The sequence below is a fragment of the Chaetodon trifascialis genome, chromosome 11 (genome assembly GCF_039877785.1).
Source record: "Chaetodon trifascialis isolate fChaTrf1 chromosome 11, fChaTrf1.hap1, whole genome shotgun sequence".
Taxonomy (NCBI): Eukaryota; Metazoa; Chordata; class Actinopteri; order Chaetodontiformes; family Chaetodontidae; genus Chaetodon; species Chaetodon trifascialis.
In genome coordinates this window covers 23153281-23173188 of record NC_092066.1, presented here as the reverse complement: position 1 = coordinate 23173188, position 19908 = coordinate 23153281, and the positions used below count along the sequence as shown (strand labels likewise).

Genomic DNA, 19908 nt, shown 5'->3' with positions numbered 1-19908 from the left:
TTAACTCACGTTTAAAGGCTGTTTTGCTCTCCATCAACTCCCAGGGAAAATGTCTGGTTCATAAGATGCTAAATGCTTCACTATGTCCTCAAGTCGCCTTATAAAGGTGTTGTGGTGGTTAAACAGTTGCCTGTTTACACAACCAGCAGACACGGAGCAACTTGCTATAAGCATTCATGTTTCCATTAGTGCTGTCAAAAATATTGCGTTATTAACGCAAATCAATTTTAACGGTGTCATTTTTTTTATTGTGAGATTTACGCTCTTTGTGACCTAGTGAACTTGTAGTTTTTTATAAGCTGTGGCCACTGCTAGTAACATAAGAAAAACTACAGGATCCAATTCTAAACTGGAAACGAAACAATAGGCACGCCCCACGTACGTGTTTGGTCTTGCCTGCTCGCTAACTTTAAAAAAGCAGGCTAGCGATTTGTGTTGTCAAGCGCGAAACGCCGAAATGGATGCCAACAAGATTCTGAATAGAAACTTTAGTTTCAAAAAGTTGATGGGTCGACTGACAAGTCCAAAGTTATCTGTGTGTATCGTCGGTGTGAACCGAATTATCACCACAGCACACCCAGTCTGAAATACCACTTAATGGCCAAACACATGGCGAATGCGAATTCTCCACTGCCTCCTTGTCAAAACCAGGTGACAATGGATGGCTTTCAACAGAGGCATATGGATGCTATTATGTTCAAAGGAAGCTTAAGAAAGGAAAGTTTCAGCCATGGTTTAACTACACTATAGGCTGAGTCCTAGTTTACAATGATGTGCACTTTGTAACTTTGTCTTGGATCACTCTGTTTTGATCCCTTAGAAAGGGTTGTTGAAGGGGCTTTTTTTAACCAAGTATTTATTTTATTTTTTTGTCATCTGTTTATTGACAGTGTTAAATTGTGAGATTTGATTCATTCAAATGTGAATGACTGCTCAAAGTGAGAATGTTAGTGTGAAATAAAACACTACACGTTGTTTTCAATTTAAAAACATTTGCACAAAACAAGCCTATCCACTTTTCCATGCTGATAACAGTATTAAAATGATAATTCAAGTGACATTTAGAATAGATAAAAATGTGTGATTAATTTGCAGTTAATCGCAAGTTCACTATGACATTCATGAGATTAATCGCGATTAAATATTTTAATCGATTGACAGCACTAGTTTCTATCTTCACTCTCAACACCAAAATTGAACCGAACAAATTCTGGAGTCTTATTAACACAGCTGATAACAAGCTCTGCTCTGTATCAGAACAGTGCTCATACAGAGCAACATGTGGAAAACAACATCAAGTGAGAAAGATTGAGGTTCGTTTGGTGCAAACAGTGCCAGAAGCGATGGCAATAACAACAATAGCAGAGGGCAGAAAACAAGGAGCAGCGAAGCTCATAATGGGTCACACAATGTTTTCAGACTGAGAGAGTCTTCGCACTGCTTTGGTGGTTTCATGGATGCAGTTAGCTCAACCTCAGCTAGATGCTGTTTCAACATGACACAGTTCATCTCTGAATGACGTGTTGAACTCAGAGCTTCATCAGTCAAAGGGTGGGACGAGCTATACATTTCCTACCACGAGGCAAGACGGTGCACATCGAAGCTTTTTCACATGGACCAAGAATGACCCAAGAGGAGGACCTTTCATAGTGTTTTCAATGATTTTTTTAGAATGCCAGTTTTTAATTGGAATTGTAATCCATTTACTACGGCCTACATCCAGTTGATATTTCTTCAGTTCCTTTGCTATCATAACAGACGTTTGTGGAAGTTGTTTCATCATCTACCAGAATTAATGGCACCAAATAGCTTTTTCTGAAGGTTACGAAACCAGGTGAATAATGGTAAGCTAGACTGTTGGCACAAGTGTCATCATTCATAGTGAGAAAGTTGTTACTGATGTGACAAAAACCTAACTGCTGACTGGAATATTCTGGAGATGTTGCAAGAAAAACATAGCCATCAAGTCATCACACTGCAAATGAAGCCTGATATTTGCTAACAGCCATTATCATGTGTTGTCTTTGCACAGATGCAGCAGATGGTCAACTCTGATTCTCGGTTTACCAGCAGCCAGCAGCCAATCGAAGCAGCGCTTGGACCCAGGAGCCACTCAGGCATGAGCCAGCAAAGTCAGTTGTCCACCATCAACCAATCCCAGCTGGGCCTGAGCGGGAACTCTGTTACCCACAATTCTCCCTCACCTCCTGGAAGTAAATCTGCCACACCGTCTCCCTCCAGTTCAGCACATGAGGACGAGAATGATGAGGGACTCAGGGTAAAAAAAAAGAAAGACACACACACACACACACACACACACACACACACACACACACACACACACACACACACACACACACGCACATACATTTCTATGAGTCACTGAGTCATATCTCACTGGGCTGGAACAACTATTGCTGCTGTGTGTTTTTGAGCCTGTGTCTGTGTGCCTGGTGTGTATGTGTAGACAGTGGAGAGTTGTTATGTGTCATAATAGACCCATTCTCCCTGCATATCAACTAGATGGAAATCAGCTCCCTCACCGAAACAAGCTCTCTGCATCAAACTGACTGTTCATATTCTGGGGAAATGAAACCATTACTGTACTGCTGAATAATATTTACCAAATTTATCATTTTCATTGGTTATGTATAGACCAATGAGTTGTAGATAGGCAACGTTATGAGCAAGTATACAGGTAATGCTTGCTTCAGGAAGGATGGGGATTAGGAAACAAAGTAGACATTGCATATACCTTTACAGTGCACCCCTACACATCTGAATGGCTGCTTTGTAAAGTTACACACAATATGCTGAATAGGATGTACTCATTTATATAGTTAACTTATACTAACTACCAGCCTTTAGTAATTATAGGCAAATTCTCTGGTTGGCAAGGCAGGTTTCCTCATATAGCACCTTTCAGAAATGGCTAATTTAGGTAAATTATATAAAGATCATAAAATGAAATGGAGTACAAATAGACAGAAATAATAGAGGAGAAATACTGCATATTTGTTGTGGCTCATATAAAGACCCAGAAATTTTATCATATTTCATCATCTGGGATAATACATGAACACACTATTCAATTTTTTGTTTTAGTTATTTCATGTGACAGGTGTGTTGATTTGTCTGCGTTCTTCTCACAATCAGAATTTTAAGATTTCATTCAAAATCTGATGACTGTAGTGGGGTTGTTGTGGTTCACGTTGCAAGGCAACTGTCAATCAAATCTGATAAGACCACATCCATATGCTTAGCTGACGTGTTCAGTGTAAAGTGTAAGTGTTTCAGGGTCTTTGAGATTATCATTGCCCCCAAAAAAGGTTTTGTTACAGAAACAGCCATCAGTCAACTGCTGAGTTGTTCCTCTTCTTGTATTTTGTATGTTTAGATTTAAAAAAACAAACAAACAAACAAAAAAAACATTTGTTTCTCAAAGTTCCTGTCTTCACTGGCATCAGCAATAAGGTCTAACGAGGTCTAGTAGTCCATATGGAAACCTTTGGTGGGCGACTGGAGCACAGATGCTCCCATTCACACTCATTATTTACTGACTTTGTTGTATTTCAGTGAACTTGACTGACTTGACCTAAACTGTGCTTTGACGGTGATAGCATGTTGTAAAGGTCAAGAAATACAGCCTTTTTTACTACAATGTCACCTTGGCATACACATTATAATTATTGCTGTCAATCGATTAAAATATTTAATTGTGATTAATCTCATGAATGTCATAGTTAACTCACGATTAATCGCAAATTAATTGCACATTTTTATCTAGTCCCTTGAATTATCATTTTAATGCCCTTATCAGCATGGAAAAGTGGATAGTGGATGATTGCTTTGTGCAAATGTTTTTAAATTGAAAACAACAACGTGTAGTGTTATATTTCACACTAACATTCTCACTTTGAGCAGTCATTCACATTTGAATGAATCAAATCTCACACAATTTAACACTGTCAATAAACAGATGACAAAAAAATAAATACTTGGTTAAAAAAAAATCCCCTTCAACAACCCTTTCTAAGGGATCAAAACAGGATGATACAAGATAAAGTTACAAAGTGCACATCATTGTAAACTAGGACTCAGCCTACAGTGCAGTTAAACCATGGCTTAAACTTTCCTTTCTTAAGTTTCCTCTGAACATACAAGAATCCATATGCCTCTGTCGAAAGCCATCCATTGTCGCCTGGTTTTGACAAGGAGGCAGTGGAGAATTCGCCGTGTGTTTGGCCATCAAGTGGTATTTCAGACTGGGTGTGCTGTGGTGATAATTCGGTTCACACCGACGATACACACAGATAACTTTGGACTTGTCAGTCGACCCATCAACTTTTTGAAACTTTCTATTCAGAATCTTGTTGGCATCCATTTCGGCGTTTTGCGCTTGACAACACAAATCGCTAGCCTGCTTTTTTAAAGCTAGCGAGCAGGCAAGACCAAACACGTGCGTGGGGCGTGCCTATTGTTTTGTTTCTGGTTTACAACCCGATCCTGTAGTTTTTCTTACGTTACTAGCAGTGGCCACAGCTTATAAAAAACTACAAGTTCACTAGGTCACAAAGAACGTTAATCTCGCGATTAAAAAAATGACGCCTAATAATGCGATATTTTTGACAGCACTAATTATAATACATTATAGACATATTACTCCTATACTAACACATGAAAATAAAGGTGAAGATGAGGAGAATATGCATGTCTGCAGTGCAGTTTTACTAAGTCAAAGGCAGCTGGATGCACAACCTCAACACATGGGACACCTTTTTAACATATTTTACCATCATGCATTTGACAAAACTGATATGCTCTAATTTTTCAATTCTGATAAATACAAATGTCAGTAACTCTTTGTTTTAAAGATCCATTATTTCCTTAGAATTTCTTGAAAGTTCCCTGTAATGAACTGTGTAATTTGGTATTAATTACAGGAAATATAAATATAGAGAAAGACAGTTATTTGTATTTAGTTTAAAAGCAGTTGTTGATCTCCAAAATGTAGTCATTATTGAATTATCTTTATTATTGGTAACTTTCTTCATATTTTAGTTGATCATATGCTTGTTTCTAGACACATTTTACACTTCTGCTTGGTCAGTTGAACTGCTGTGCACTGACTGAAAGACTGGCACTGGAGTGAATTCATTGGTAATCAACCTGAACACAGTCTCTGTTTTATTGGTAATTAGTACCAAATTACACAGTTCATTCAAGAAAGCATCCTGTGAAATCATTAGGAAATTACTTTGGCTGAAAGAATCTAGTGTAGACAGTGACGGCGGACTGTTGCTGGTGTCTCGTCTTCAGTGTGGCTTGTGTAGACACGGTGTGTAGTCTGAATGATTTTTAACTACTCGTCTGACAGGCTTCATCAGTTCTGCTGACTAATGGGGAGTTTCCCCATATTTGATATCTGTGGTTGATTCATATCTTGACATCAAACGAGAATGGTTGATGTCTCATGTCACTCAGAGAGCCATCAAAGACATGGTTAGAGGTGTGAATTGTTAAAATGTCAGTTTAACTGTAGTTGAAGGGAAAATTACTATTAAAAAAAAAAAATAGTAGTTTTAGTAGTTTTGTATATGATACAGTCCATTCACTTCACAGCATGTTTTTTTCATACCACTATTTTAGTCTTTTAGAAATGTTTGCTACAGAACTTAAGTCCCTCCATCCACACTGTCTTCATACTGTAGCTGCCTGTGTCCTACTCAACCTCCCTCTCTTAACCCTCTTAGGTGGGCAGTGGAGAGAAGAGGCCAGCAACAGTGGACATCTCCAAGAAGCCCAAAACACCAAAGAAGAAGAAGCGAAAGGACCCTAATGAGCCAGTGAAGCCCGTGTCTGCCTACGCTTTGTTCTTCAGGGACACCCAAGCCAACATCAAGGCCCAGAACCCCAACGCCACCTTTGGGGAGGTGTCAAAGATTGTGGCCTCCATGTGGGACGGCCTGGGAGAGGAGCAGAAACAGGTAGATACACCTGTTTGATTTAGCATACCTATGCCTTTCTTCTGACCCGTCATATCATAGCAGTTACAATCAAACCTGACCCAGACCTGAAAGTAACGTTTTCTTTGCTGATCTATATAACTTATGCAAAGTAGTGCAAATATATTTATATAAATCAGAAATGACTTTCAGGAGCTAAAGTTTTTGGCCATGCTGGTGTCACAGCTCTAAAGATGGCAATGTTGATCCAGACTGTGATATCTCAGCAAATATTGGATGGACTGAAGTTGAATTTGGTTTATATATTCATGTTCCCTACAGCAGAATACTTGAAAAATGTGGTGGTGTATGACCAAAAGATCATATCCCCATCAGCCTCAGCTGTGAACAGGGATGGCGAACATGGCAAACATTACACCTGCTAAACATCAGCATGTTAACATTGTCATTGAGGGCACATTAGCATGCTGATGTTAACATTTAGCTCAGAGCTCCCTGCGCCTTGGCACACACTCACAGAGAAGCTAGCATGGCTGTAGACTCTTGTTCTGAATATTTGGCAGTGGCAGATCATGAAAGAAAAGAAAACCCAGCAGGAAGAAATGACATGCCTCCACTCTTCAATAAAACCAAAGGAAGAGTGAGAGCGACAGCGAGCAGCTAGATCGTCTGACTGCAGTCAACAGTTATGCACAGAAACATCAGCTCTAATGATACAACTGAAACTACCAGTCATTACTCAGCTCGCTACACTGTCACATGCCAACTGAACTTAACAAAGTTCAGATTTAGAGTTTGTAATAGCTGCCTTGGGACTTCATTACTGTGGTTATTTGTTAGCAGACAGGTGTGTCAGCGGAGGGAAATACTATGATGAGCCCCTTGAGTTCATGTTACGTTACAATGATTTAATGCAGCCAGAATCCTGTTTCACAGCATGTTGAGTATTCATAGCTACAGCTCACTGAAGATTTTTCACGTTAATAAAATGCTGTTCTCAAATGCTGTAATCTAATAAAGGTTGATAGTCCAGCAGTCAGTAGAGAAGTAAAATGTTTGTGTTTCAGGTGTACAAGAAGAGGACAGAGACTGCTAAGAAGGAGTATCTGAAACAACTGGCTGCCTACAGGGCCAGTCTGGTCTCACAGGTGCTACTGATACACACACACACACACACACACACACACACACACACACACACAGTGATAATACAAGTTATTGCCATTTAAGTGATGCATTAAAGGAATAAATGGTTCAGTGTGAAACCTGAAAACTGATTTCCTCTTCCTGTTTTCTTGCTCTCCAGAGTTACAGTGATCCATCTGAAATGAAGCCGCCCCACTCTTCCTCCACGTCTTCCTCTTCTTCTACCTCAATGTTTACACACAAACCTTCAGTCTACTCTGGTCACCCAGGCCAGCACCCGTCCTCCAGCCCACTTGCCCACCCTCACTCTCTCCCTCCCCCTCAGCACCCGGGCATGTACATGACATACCCTCACCCGTCTCACCCTTCCCACGCCTCGAGCCCCGGCCTCGGCCCCCACCTGCCCCCTCACACCCAGATCCACCCACAGCTCCAGGCTCTGTCCTCCAGAGGGACAGTGCCTCGGCCCAGCGTCCCCCACCAGGGAGCTCTGTCCCTTGGCAGCATGACGGCGGCATCTACCCCTCCTCTCCAGGTCAGCCCTCCCCTCCACAGCCAGGCACACCTGGGAGGGCTGCACAGCCCACACCATCAGCACCAGCAGCTTGGTGGACACTCACTGGGAATGACACACTCGCCTGCCATCACACAGGTCAGCCACACACTGAATGTTCATCTTATAACTTAACATTTGGTTGAATGGGAATATGTGTTGGTCTCCATCTGTTTGTTTAGTTGGTTGGTAGTTTTGAATGAGTCAGACATGAGGCCTCAAAGAATGAATACCATGAAAAAACTGAAACCAATAATGTGGCAGTCTGTTTCTAAATGCTGTCTCACTGAGACAACTAGAGTTTAACAGCAGGTCTCTGTAGTGTTACTCAAACAGCAGGAAATGGTGCATTTGTTTGGCGACTACTTTCAGCTGCGGATGAAACTTGCCACCAGTCATATTTGCTGTGTCATCCATCCGTTTAAGACCAACGTATTATAGTGGATTGGATTTTCTACCATTTTTCCTTTTTCTCAAGACATTTTGAGTTCAAAAGCAAAAATAAAGGCAGAACAAGGAGACAGTCATTATTAAAAGCTTCTGTCTAGTCAGACAAACGAATGGTTGATTACACTGATCGCTCTAATAAAATTTAAAAAAAAACTTTGGTTAGTGGTTTTCTCATCTTCTCATCACAGCTTAATGTTGGACTACATGCTACAACAAGGAAGTATAAATAACCTCACAAAATGCGGTTTTGCACAGGTTTCTTTGAAGGGCTTGGCAATAATTAACTATTATTATGTAATGACTGTCAGTACAGTCATTTTATCATTTTACATGACTTCTGTGTCCAAACGAATGATTCCAGGCAAAGTGTTATTAGAGAGTAACACAGCTAGTTATTAGGGTTTTGTTTTACACATTTGAAGAGTTTAATTTGATGAAATGTTACAACAGTGGAACACACACACACACCAACTGTACCATATGATTGGTCAGAATGCAAGAATCCACACAGGTTACTGTTTTATAATAAGAGAGGTTTAATACTCACTATTTTCCATTCCAGTTGTTTGCTGTCATGTCTCCATTTCCTTTCTGTCTCATTCTAAAACCAACCACCTTTTTGTTTGTGAACTCACTTCAATCACCCTGCCAGTGTAGAAGCTTCAGTTTGGACCTGGGACACAGCTATTGTTTCCTCAGTAGTCTTCAATTTGTACTTTCCTCATGGGTCATCAAACCATTTCTCTCTCTCTCTCTCTCTCTCTCTCACACACACACACACACACACACACACACACACACACACACACACACACGCACACACACACACACACAGAGTGAAAATGAGATGGGTGCTGTTGTGAGAGGGAATGCATCAGCATTTCCTTGTGGACCTTCATACTGAATAGACTCAACATGTATTGAATTGAAAACTGATACAGTTTGAGATAAATCCAGCCTTTCCTGATTGTATTAATCATAATTATTGTCAGTCATCTTGAAGTTTTCTGTTCCATTTGTTGGTTGTTTCTAGCTGTCTGCCTGTAAAAGTGGATTTTTGGTAACATACAGACTCAGAGGTTGCAAGGAGACAATCAAGAGATTGTTTGTAATAGTCAAGTTTTGCAATCTTCATATGGAAAATCCATTTGTAATCTTTTTTTGGTTGAATTTTGGTTGGCCATGTCTGTTTTCTATACTTCTGTCTGGTCTCTTCCTACCTGTCTGTAAAGTAACACAGTCAGTCAATCAGTCTGTTCTTCTCAGCCCCTCTGCTTCTTCGTCTCTCGCTCTCAGTTGCTCTGTTGATAGTCACTCGATCAACAGATGGCTGTGATATGAATTTGTGTAAAGGCGATGTGAGATGGTATAATGATGTAAGTGTCTCCTCCAAATAGTTCAGAATGGGGGGATGGATTGCCACTGAGTCTCACTTACCATTTTATCCTCCTTTTTATAGTGCACTTTTAAATCCCACACTCCCATAATCCCCCATTCTCTCTCCTGCATTTTGCATATTTTTAGCAAAAAAGAGAAAGAGCAAACAAAAAAAATAAAAAGTGACGGAAAAAAGGAGAGGACACAGTGACAGAGCTCTAAACTTTTCTTCCTCTGAGTGAGAAGAGTGAGAAATGATGGGGGAAGGGAGGGAGACAGAGAGAGAGGGGGAAAGAGGGGAGAGAGAGAGACAAAAGAGGCAGATGGGGTCTTTGTGAAGGAGTGAAGGAGAAGAATTTGCTCAACAATGGATGAATAGGTGAGGTAGAGGAGGAGAGGGGGAGGAGAGGGGGAGAACCAAACCACCTGCTGTCCTCCTCTTTCTCCACATTCACTCACAACACTCAGATTAACTTCCCTTTCAGCCCCTCTCTCTCTCTCTCTCTCTCTCTCTCTCTCTCTCACACACACACATACACACACTGCACTTGCTCTTTTTCCCCTCTTTCCATCTCTCTCTCCTCCCTCAAGTATGTTACGGTTACAGACACGCTCGCCTCCCTGTCCTTCTCCTCCTCTCCTCTTACCTTTTCATCTCCTCTTCACACACCCTCGCCTCTCCTCCTCCCCCCTGGCAGATGATAAAATCAGCAAGACACTCAAAACTGTGTAATTACTGCTGATGAACCTGTGACTGATCTGTGTCTCCTTTTCACTACAGTCACATTCATTCATCTCCCCGTTCATCAGAAACATTTTACCAAGAAGTGCTAAAGGGTGGTTTGCTAAAACCATGAGCTTAGTCTATGGACTCATTCAGGCTGAAGGAGGACATAAACAAGCCGCCATTACTGCCATAGCATCTCACATCCAAACCTGCGCAATAACACCATGGTGAATGTAAAGGATTTTACTTTTTAAGCACTTTTGCCAGGAAACATGAGCTGTTACATGTTGATAATAGAGACAGCAAAATTCCATTGAAACTAAAGCAAGGTTTTTCAAAGACTAGCACTGTGTTTACATTTTGGGAAATTAAAAGCACGCTGAATTATTTATTAAAAGTGCCTGCTTGCAGTAAACACGGCTCTGCAGACAACACTGGATCACTCTGATAGTGAAGAAAACTTCAAAACCTGATGCTTCTCAGGCAAGTTCTGAGGTTATAAAGAGCTTCTTTTTAGTGGATTTATGGACATAATGAGAGGTAGTGATGTCCTCAGATGTTTTCAGTCACACTGAATCAAAAAATATGTATACTTTGTCTCAGAGAAGGAGGTTTCTATGCAAAAGGCAGCAATCGCTAAGGGTTCTAAAGTACATTAATTGCCTCCACGAGCTACTACAGCTCCCACCATTGGCCTGGTGGGTAAACCAGACAAACCAGAGTTCCAAACTACAGTAGCTAACTTGTTTTGTCCAGAACACCAGCGTGCACTTATCCCTTCACATTTTAACGGCTAGACTTCTTTTACCTGCAGATCACCAAAATCCACCTCTGTTTGCTGTGCTGTTATACTATTCTAATATTTCCCAACCTCAATTTTGGGAAAAAAAAAAAAAACTGGAAGGAAAATCCACCAGCTTCCATGAAATGAGTTTCACTTCACTTCTAGCATCTCCTGCATTGAACACTGATGCTGCAGTACCTTTGCTCACCTGGCATCTGAACTGAAAAACAGCAGCTGGAATGGTCTTTGTCAGCTGATGTTAGCAGCGTTCACATCTGTACGTGGCTGATGAGCGCTTTCATTCTCTCAGTGTGATCAGCTGTCGTCACACTTGAATTGTAATAACGTTAATTGTAATGAAGAATTGTTTTTCACTCATTCCAGGGCTACCCCCCGTCCCTCCAGTCTGACTACCAGCCAATAGGAGGAGGTATGATTAATGGCGGAGCAGTGATGTCATCATCAATGGACTACCACCAGCTGGGTCGACACACGCCGAACCACCACCCCTCTCTGGACTGGAGCACTGATTACCATGGCAACGGGTAGGTCTTAGGGTGCGCCTGTTTACAGGTTTTTAAAGAGAAACTCAACATTCTTGAAATTCTCATTTTTGCTGGAGTCCTCCTCACCTTGCTGCAGTGATCCACAGGTGTACTGCAGGACATTGTGACATCACTGTTGGGTGTGGCTCCAGGTGCAACATTTAAGTGATACCAGGTGAAACATGCTCGAAACCTTCAAGCAGAGAGGCCTTTTCAGCCTGCTCTGAAATTGCTCTCCCTAGACTGTAGCTTTCAATTTTTGGGATTTTTACAATGAAATTTCTGTGCCAAATTTACAAGTCTGTGTTTCCCTCATAATTATTTTTCTGTTTGAGAACAGCCTCTGAAGGATGCTATTAATGAGAAACAAAAGGAAATCTTTCCATGTTGGCCAAAGCTTCTGTTGCTAGTATCGTGTTTAAATTGGCTCGTCAGCATTTTAATCTATCAAAGAGAATGCCTTTGTCACTTAACAAAGCAGTACAGTCTTACAGAGGAAAATGGCTGTTGCCTAAAAACAAAGGCAGGAGTACCAGGAGTATATTTCAAGGGCACCCAGAGCCCCTTCTGGCTACATGCCTGCTTGTGTGGAATTTGATGAAAATGTGTCATTAAAGGATTCTCTGAGACAGTCGACAGTACAGAAGAGGTATCACCCTGATAAAACAACAAACCCTGAGATCAGCCCCAATGACTGAAACAATGGGACAGATGTCTATATGGAAAGTGTCCTGAGACAACTTCTGTTGTGATTTGGCGCTATACAAATAAAATTGAATTGAAAAGATAGAGTAAATACTATTGCACTGGTTAGTGTGGCCTCACTCTGTGTTTCTTCTCTCCTCCTGCAGAGGTCTTCAGAGAGACAAGCATCTCTATCTGAGCTAATCTCAGGACAAAGTGACACCAAACTTCAACCAAGCCCTTCTACTGCCACACCATGGAACCTCTAGCCTCATGTCTACATGCCCCCAGGCCAGCTTCCTCCAGCCTCAACCCCCTGAGGACTTGAGCCACAGACCATCTATATTTGAACTAAACCTGAGTTCAGCACTTCAAACAAAAGCCCCAGCAGTAGAATAATGTGTATGACTAATATGTCTCTTTGAAGGGACAATAGGACAGTGTTAAGAACAGGAAGAAGAAATACTTTCTTCCAGCTCCTGCATGTCACTTGGCTGGTCTGACATCTGCTATCGGCTGTATTGTTTGTACTCATCATTTACAGCATGACACATGCTCTGATTTGAATTGATGTGTATAGCAGCGATGGGAGGTGGACAGGTCCTATGCTATGAACCGTGATGATAGGTGTATATACTCCTCAGCTTCCCTCAGAAAAACAGATTCTGTCTAGTTTCCTGTCTGCCCTAAAAAAAGTTCATATCTAGTTCCTCATTTTGTAAAGATGGTGTTCACCGTCAGCTCCAAAAGGCTCCGAAGAGCAAGTGTACATTGGTGTAACATAAATGTTTGAGCTGTCAATTTAAAGCCAATTGATTTTTCTTTTGTCCTTTTCTTTCTTTCGTTTTTTTCTTTTTTCTTTGCATTGTCCTTGCTGTATACTTCTATGGCCAAAGTCAAGAGAACACAGCACACAAACAAAGGGTTGTTAACCAAATAATACACAAATTGTGTTTCCCTGCTGGTTCTTTACTTCAATGAATATTAGCCTTCAGTTTGATGCAGTGTGGACTGACGTCCTGCTCTGGAGAGACAGAAAACATGATTCTAAGCAGAAACAGTGATAATGGCTGAATTCACACTGCTTTATTCAGCTAAAGACAAATAAGAGGAAGAGGTGAAGCAGTGTTGCCTTCTTAACCAGATGCTGACTGTGAATAACTGTGTACGATTAAAGAACTTTCATTGTTCTCTGGCAGTGAGGCTCAGATGTGCAGGGTAAAAATTCAGTGTATTTTAGTCCTTAAAATAATGAAATGTCAAAGCGTTCTTTGTTGGAAAAATAAACAAAAATACTCCTCTGTATGGTGACAACTCCTCCTCCTGGCATATGTCTGTTGATAATATTGATTTGGATCCAAACTGTGTGTGTGTGTGTGTGTGTGTGTGTGTGTGTGTGTGTGTGTGTGTGTGTGTGTGTGTGTGTGTGAGTGTGTGAAGTGTTAATGAGAAGGCAGAGTGGTTGATTGGGTTGCATGGTCCCTTTTGTCATCTCTATTTCTCTGTGCACAGAGGCTATTTAAGAAACTATAACTGTTGCTGGGTTGGCTGTATTTTAATGTTTTTTAATCAAATCAAGTTTTGTTTTTAGTGTTGATGATGATGATGATGATGATGATGATGATGATGATGAGAGACACATATCTCTCGCTCTGTATCTCTTTGTATTAATGTGTTTTTTGGCAGATGAAAGGACTCTGGGCAACAACAACCATGAAGATTTTCTTATTTTTAGATTCTAATAATGTGTTTGAGAATAAAGTCAGTGCTGCATTGATGTGCAGTCATTACTCCAAAACCCGCTCTTTTATGCTGTTTATTTCGGAACAGTTTGTGACAGTTACTTTAATTAACTGCACATAATAATGTACACCTTTACCACTCCTGCGACACAGCTCACTTTGTGTTTGTATCCTGGCCTTTGCGTTCATTCAAAGTAGCTGAACTGTAATTGCAAAACAAATCTTTGAAGTCTCAGAAATATGTATTTTTAACCTCTGTTTGCTCAGATCGGATCTTGTCAAAATGGTTGTCGTTACAGTGGTTGTCAACATATTTTTAGCCATGCGAGTCATGTGGCTGTGTTAGATAGACATTGTCCACTTTGGTCCAGACTAAGACACTGTTAGTGACCAGGTTAGACTCAGAGGAACTCGCCATTTTCAGCATGTAGCCTGCTAGCTGCTGGAGGTCGTTGTTTGTTCACGTAACGAGGGGGTTTTGAAACTGATAATAAGCGGATGGAACGCTGACTGAAGTAGCAGTCAATGACAGGCTCATAGCAACAGTGTACTTCCTGTCAGCCAGACTATTTGTCACGTGACAGAAACACGACTCCAAATGATAATGTTGCTTAACGGGTCTGTACTAAGACGCAGGTTCAACATTCCCAGGATATCTCTTTGTTATCTGGTTTCGCTAAGCCTAACAATCGCAATCGCGCAACAATAGTTATCAACTCGATAAGTCATCCCAGGTTTTCTCGATCTAACCATGAGCTCGTTCACGTGAAACGGCTGGTGTTTGCTCTACTGGCAGCAGAGGAAAATTCAGGATGGACATCTGGCAAGCAAATTGAAAATATATATCGCAGAGAGTGAGAATGCATACTTTAACAGGCTAATATCACTGCCCCATCTTTAGGGCATGAGTAGATCTGACTATGAATACAATTGTATTTTCCTGTCACAGTTGAGGCTGGCAAAGGCCAAATCCAAAGAAAGAGGGAAAATACAGAGAGAGGGAGGACTAATGAGGCTCAGTTGAAACTAATCAGCAATCATAAAAGGTGGGAAAACACACAGTAAGGATGAGATATGAGGAGAACTCTTTCATTATAAAACAGGAAGTAACTGAACTAAAACCCAAAACCATGACAATTCCATTAAACTCATGTGTTACTTAGACGTATTCTGACAATTTTATCCTTATTCCTTCAGCTGCAACCAAATGAATCTGAAAACATGATTCAAAGTAGGCAGACTTACATATCTTCAAAGTACAAGGCTTTAGTGCTTCAGTCAGCCTCTGCTGTAGGATGAGAATCTATATCTCTCATATAAAAATGGTGAGGGGCAGCCATAGGGTTTCGCTGGTCTAAAAAAAAAAGTAACCTCATTAATCTCAAACCCTGCTTTGTAGCAAACAGGCAACTGTTCAGAAACAAGTTAGCTAAAAACTTCATAAGGTGATAAAATGTCAGTCTTGTGTGTGATATTCAGCTTGTTGTTGGATTCTGCCTCCAAGTGCTCAAAAAATGGATGAATACTTGTTTATTATCAACCAATAAAAATGATGCAACTCTAATTTTGATACATGTCATACACACAGACGTTTGAATGAACTTATAATACATGAAAGGCACAAAGTGGAGAAAAATCTGGTTTTACATTAGAAAAAAACAGTAAATGTCTGCGTCCTCTCTCATTTCTCTCTCTGATTATTACATTTCGAGCCGGTGTGACGCATTCCTGTTGTGTATGGTTTAACAACAGGAGCATCTTCTTCGTAGCAACCCTCATCTTGATAGTTATTGGTCTGATTGACACCAGCAGGCATAATGATTATTAATCAATTTGGGTATATCTCCTGCATTATGCAGAGCAGTGACGCTGCCAGAGGTGAAGGGATACTAATAGTTTTATGTGTGTATAAATCACAAGGCGTTTATATACATTTCCATTTTTCAGTAGAAACCAGCCTACACTGGGTGTGGGGGCGAGTCAGAGCCCACCAGGCATTTTCTTCCCTTGTATTCAACATTTGCATTTCACACACAAATGTCTGGGGACAGTTACATTATTGCTAACAATAGAAAGTGTTGGTGGTGTAGTCCAGGTACTAGTGCTGGTATTTAGCAATATCTGTTGATCAGTCCGATTGCCTCACTCTTTGTTAGTCGATGCAGGATTTCTTTTTTCTGACAAAAGAAGACTCCCATACTTTAGCTGCATCTATTTTCAACAAAACAGTCTTGCACTGCTTAACACCATGTTCAGGAGTTAATCCTGAACTGTTTGGGAAAACCTTGAGCTCCACAAAATATGACAATCTTCTGCTTTTCCTGAGTGACAGCTGTATACGTTTGACATTTTGATATTTTGAAAGATGACATAAAATGTCAAAACTGGTATAATTCTCTTCTGGCAGCTTGACTTGAATAGATGAGTCTTTTTAGAAAATAACGTGTTTAGGTTGTACATGCCTCTATCAAGCAGATTAGCTATTTATCTGCTTTAATTACCTTTTGTCTGCAGAAGGTGCCATTTCAATTCTAAGCCTGTCCTGAACCAAAGCTTACAGTCACATGAAGACCAGGCTGCCTGTCTGTATGTCAGCTGGTACACACTGCCCCCTAATGGCATCAAGTGAGAGCTGCACCTACTCCTGCTCTGCTTTCACTCCCCTCACATCCAGTCCGCTAGAGATCATTTGCAAGTCCATCTTTATGTTCTCAGGTCAAAATTCAAAAATTAAAAAACATGCTGTAACAGATTTGGGAGCCTAAATCCCTGGATACTGTAGCAGAAGATCTTTAATGCTGTCTATCTATTTTTATATACTTCAACAGTGGTGGAAGTGGGGGAATAATCATGTGTAATGTTACAGTTTGCGGTGAGGCCCACAGAGATCACCTGATTGTGTAGTTCCTGTTAACACCACAGCTCATTGTTTTGGTGCACAGTTTTACAAATCTGCTTCTTTCTCTTCCGAGGTTATACTAAACCTCATTTTCAGCTGAAAGCTCTGATTAACACACTTGCACTCCCTGCCCAGCAAGCAGCAAACAGCAAGCAGCACTGTTAGCAACTAGCTGGTGAACACACATTTTCCTCAGGAGTTGGTAGAGACCAAAACAGAGCTAAAAAGTTAATACTGTACTTCAACTCATCATGTGGCCAGACAAACGACTCCACATGAGTTGTAATTGGATGGCTGATGTCTGTTGTATGTGTAATGAAGCAATTTGCTAACATATTCGTCAACTTGGCAAGGTGATAATATCATTGTTATGTTTTCAGCTTCACAGCTTGTTACATTGCCGCAAAGTTGCCAAACAATGTATTAATGGAGGTTTAAAAGTTTTGCTTGTGGCATTTTATCGTCAATAAATCACCAATTCGTTGTATGATGAGTACTTTGTATACTCTGAGTTTGGATTAGAAACCTGCTGGATTGCTGCTGGTGCAAGACAGGAAGAGGATGCTGTTCTTCCTGTTTTTGGAGCTACTGCTCTTTGTTATCATGCTTTGCAAGAAGAAACAACAAGGTTTCTGAGAAATGTGCTCTTAACTCTGAGAACTGCCAGCACTACTGTGGTGTGAAATATCTTCTCCATGATGTCATTAAAGTTTAGCATGGAGACCAAACTGATTTGACAAAGACACTCTGATGTTTAAAATGTGACACAGCACCTTCAAACAATAAAGGGTGGGTCCGTGTAACAGATCACAGTGACTCAGGCTACCGTACAGCAGAGGGTCAGGGAGGAAACACCAGCTCTAGTTAAGACGCTCAGGCAGTAAAGATTTGGTAAGTGTTAACTGATGCCTGTAGCATTTAGAGGTCGGCAGTGTGACCAGTGAAACCCAACACACTGCCAACAGCTGTCCTGATGCCAAAACTGCAACCTAATCCACCAGTGACACACTGAAGCCTCAGCAGCCTGCGACAATCAGCACAGAGGTCAAAGTCCCTGCTGTTTCAGTCAGTTTCCTGTTCATGCTGATGTGCTGCCTTGATCACTGAACTGTAGGGATTCGTTTTTTCAAGTTGTAGTCTGGAGGTGTATTTCACCACTGCTGCATTTTGTCTCAGTTTTTGGTGTTCAGTACTCATAGATGTGTCACTACTGTGCTGTTATTCAACAGTTAATGAATATATTGTACTTGTGAATGACAGCTCTTGTCCAAGAGTAATCATAATTTAAAATGTATACGTAAAAAAATAATCTTACAAACTTATTTTAAAAATGACATTACATTTTATTCCGATATCTCTCTGTGTGCATTTTTACACCATACCAAGTTATAGCAACTGACAAAACAATGTCTCATCAAGGTCCATTTAGGAGCTGTTCTGGTGCTTTTAGTGAGCTCACTGAACATGTTTGTGGTGATCACAGTTTGTGAAGATCATGAAATTTAATGTTTAGAATTTTACTGCGGAAAGAGCCACTGCAGAGACCAAGAGTGAACTTTAAAAGTCAAAAATAACAGCCTGGATTCTTACAACTCAACTTGTCATCTAACAGGACAAGTCTTTAAAGTACTCTGAAAAACTAGAAATTTGAACATCTGCGATTAAATGTCAACTGAACAAGCTCCAACACAGCTGCTAAACAGACCCCAAGATGAGATTTTTTGACAACTGTTGTTGCAAAGGTCAGCAATGAATTCTGAAACTCAAAAATAACCACAACTTTTTTACTCACTGTATATAGTTATAAAAATAAAACACATCAAACATCTGTAAAACATCCCACAATCATATTTTCTAGCAGTCAGTCTCAGTTAGTATTTTCAGCATCTGATGGAAAACCCAGTTTTAAATGATGAAGTGCTTCTTCTGACCTTCATTAAAACGCTACCGACCCATAAAATGTCATCCATTCATTATGATAAAAGAAGCTAGCGTATTTTCCTCTCCAGTGCAGTGGGTGGTCGACTAGACGTCTTCTCAGGAAGCACCAGCCTCAGTTTCCTCCTGGGGGAGGACCCTCCTTCTTCTGACAGATACTCCTGCTGCAGCAGCGCAGCAGTCGCACCTGCATCACCGGTGGAGGATACACTTTGTGTAGACATACTGGGCGCAGAGACACCTGATACAGAGACATCTGCCATCTGCATGCTGTCTCCTGACATCCCTGCTGCAAGTCCTTTAGTTAGAGCCACAACCCCAGCTGTCATATTGACTGTTGACCCAGCAGGTACACTGCCAGTCTCTGTCTGACTGTTACTGTTTGACTCCACAGTAGTCACTGGTCCAGGAACCTGAGCGATCACCCCAGAAAAACCATCCTCACTTGGCGGTGCCTGAGTTGTGTGAGTGTGGTTCTCCTTGGTCTGGGGTGCTTGAGATTCAGGGGGCAGATGATGTACTCCGTTGCTAGTCTGAAGGTCTGGTCCCTGGGCTGGAGCAGACATCAGTCTTGCTGTAAGAGTAGAGCTGTCAGGAGGCAGCTGACTCTGTGAGAGGGACTGCCCCGGTACAGGATTAACAGCTGTGTTTGCTACAAAGCTCGAGGCTAGTCCTGCAGGCTGGGAGGTGTGAAGAGCGGAGGTTTGTATTGAACTTGCTTGCAAAGTGTTTGCATGTACAGTGTTAGCTAGAAGCGAGGTAGCAGGAGACATGAGGGCCAGCCCAGCTTGCCTACTGAAGCTGTCTGGAGCACCGCTTGGAGCCATGTTGGGCCCATTTATTGCTATGCCAGGAGCAACGGAATTAGCTGGATAACCAGGGAACAGTACCTTGGATCCTGGGGTCATGGTGTTTAGCATAAAATTCCCTCCTTGAAGTGAGAGGCTGCTTCCAGTCAGTTGTGAGCCTGTTGAACCAAGCAGGGAGAGGCTGGTGGTGTAATTCCTATCAGTGACAGAGAGGGATGAGGGATGCTGCGAGGAAAACTGGGCACTCCCCAGAACCAGTCCAGCTCCCTGATACTGAACAGGCCCACC

General features: G+C 41.3%; 1 protein-coding gene across 1 annotated transcript in view; it reads left to right on the top strand.

Annotated features, from left to right (window-relative positions):
• The window catches only part of tox (thymocyte selection-associated high mobility group box), a 51408-nt gene extending 37382 nt beyond the window's left edge, over positions 1 to 14026 (top strand). The window contains exons 5-10 of the mRNA XM_070973377.1: positions 2033 to 2278; positions 5754 to 5987; positions 7034 to 7114; positions 7273 to 7764; positions 11388 to 11548; positions 12400 to 14026. Of these exons, the coding sequence (XP_070829478.1) occupies positions 2033 to 2278; positions 5754 to 5987; positions 7034 to 7114; positions 7273 to 7764; positions 11388 to 11548; positions 12400 to 12436 (1251 nt within the window). The 3' untranslated portion in view covers positions 12437 to 14026. The remainder of the gene's footprint in view (positions 1 to 2032; positions 2279 to 5753; positions 5988 to 7033; positions 7115 to 7272; positions 7765 to 11387; positions 11549 to 12399) is intronic.
• The last annotated feature ends 5882 nt before the right edge of the window (positions 14027 to 19908 follow it).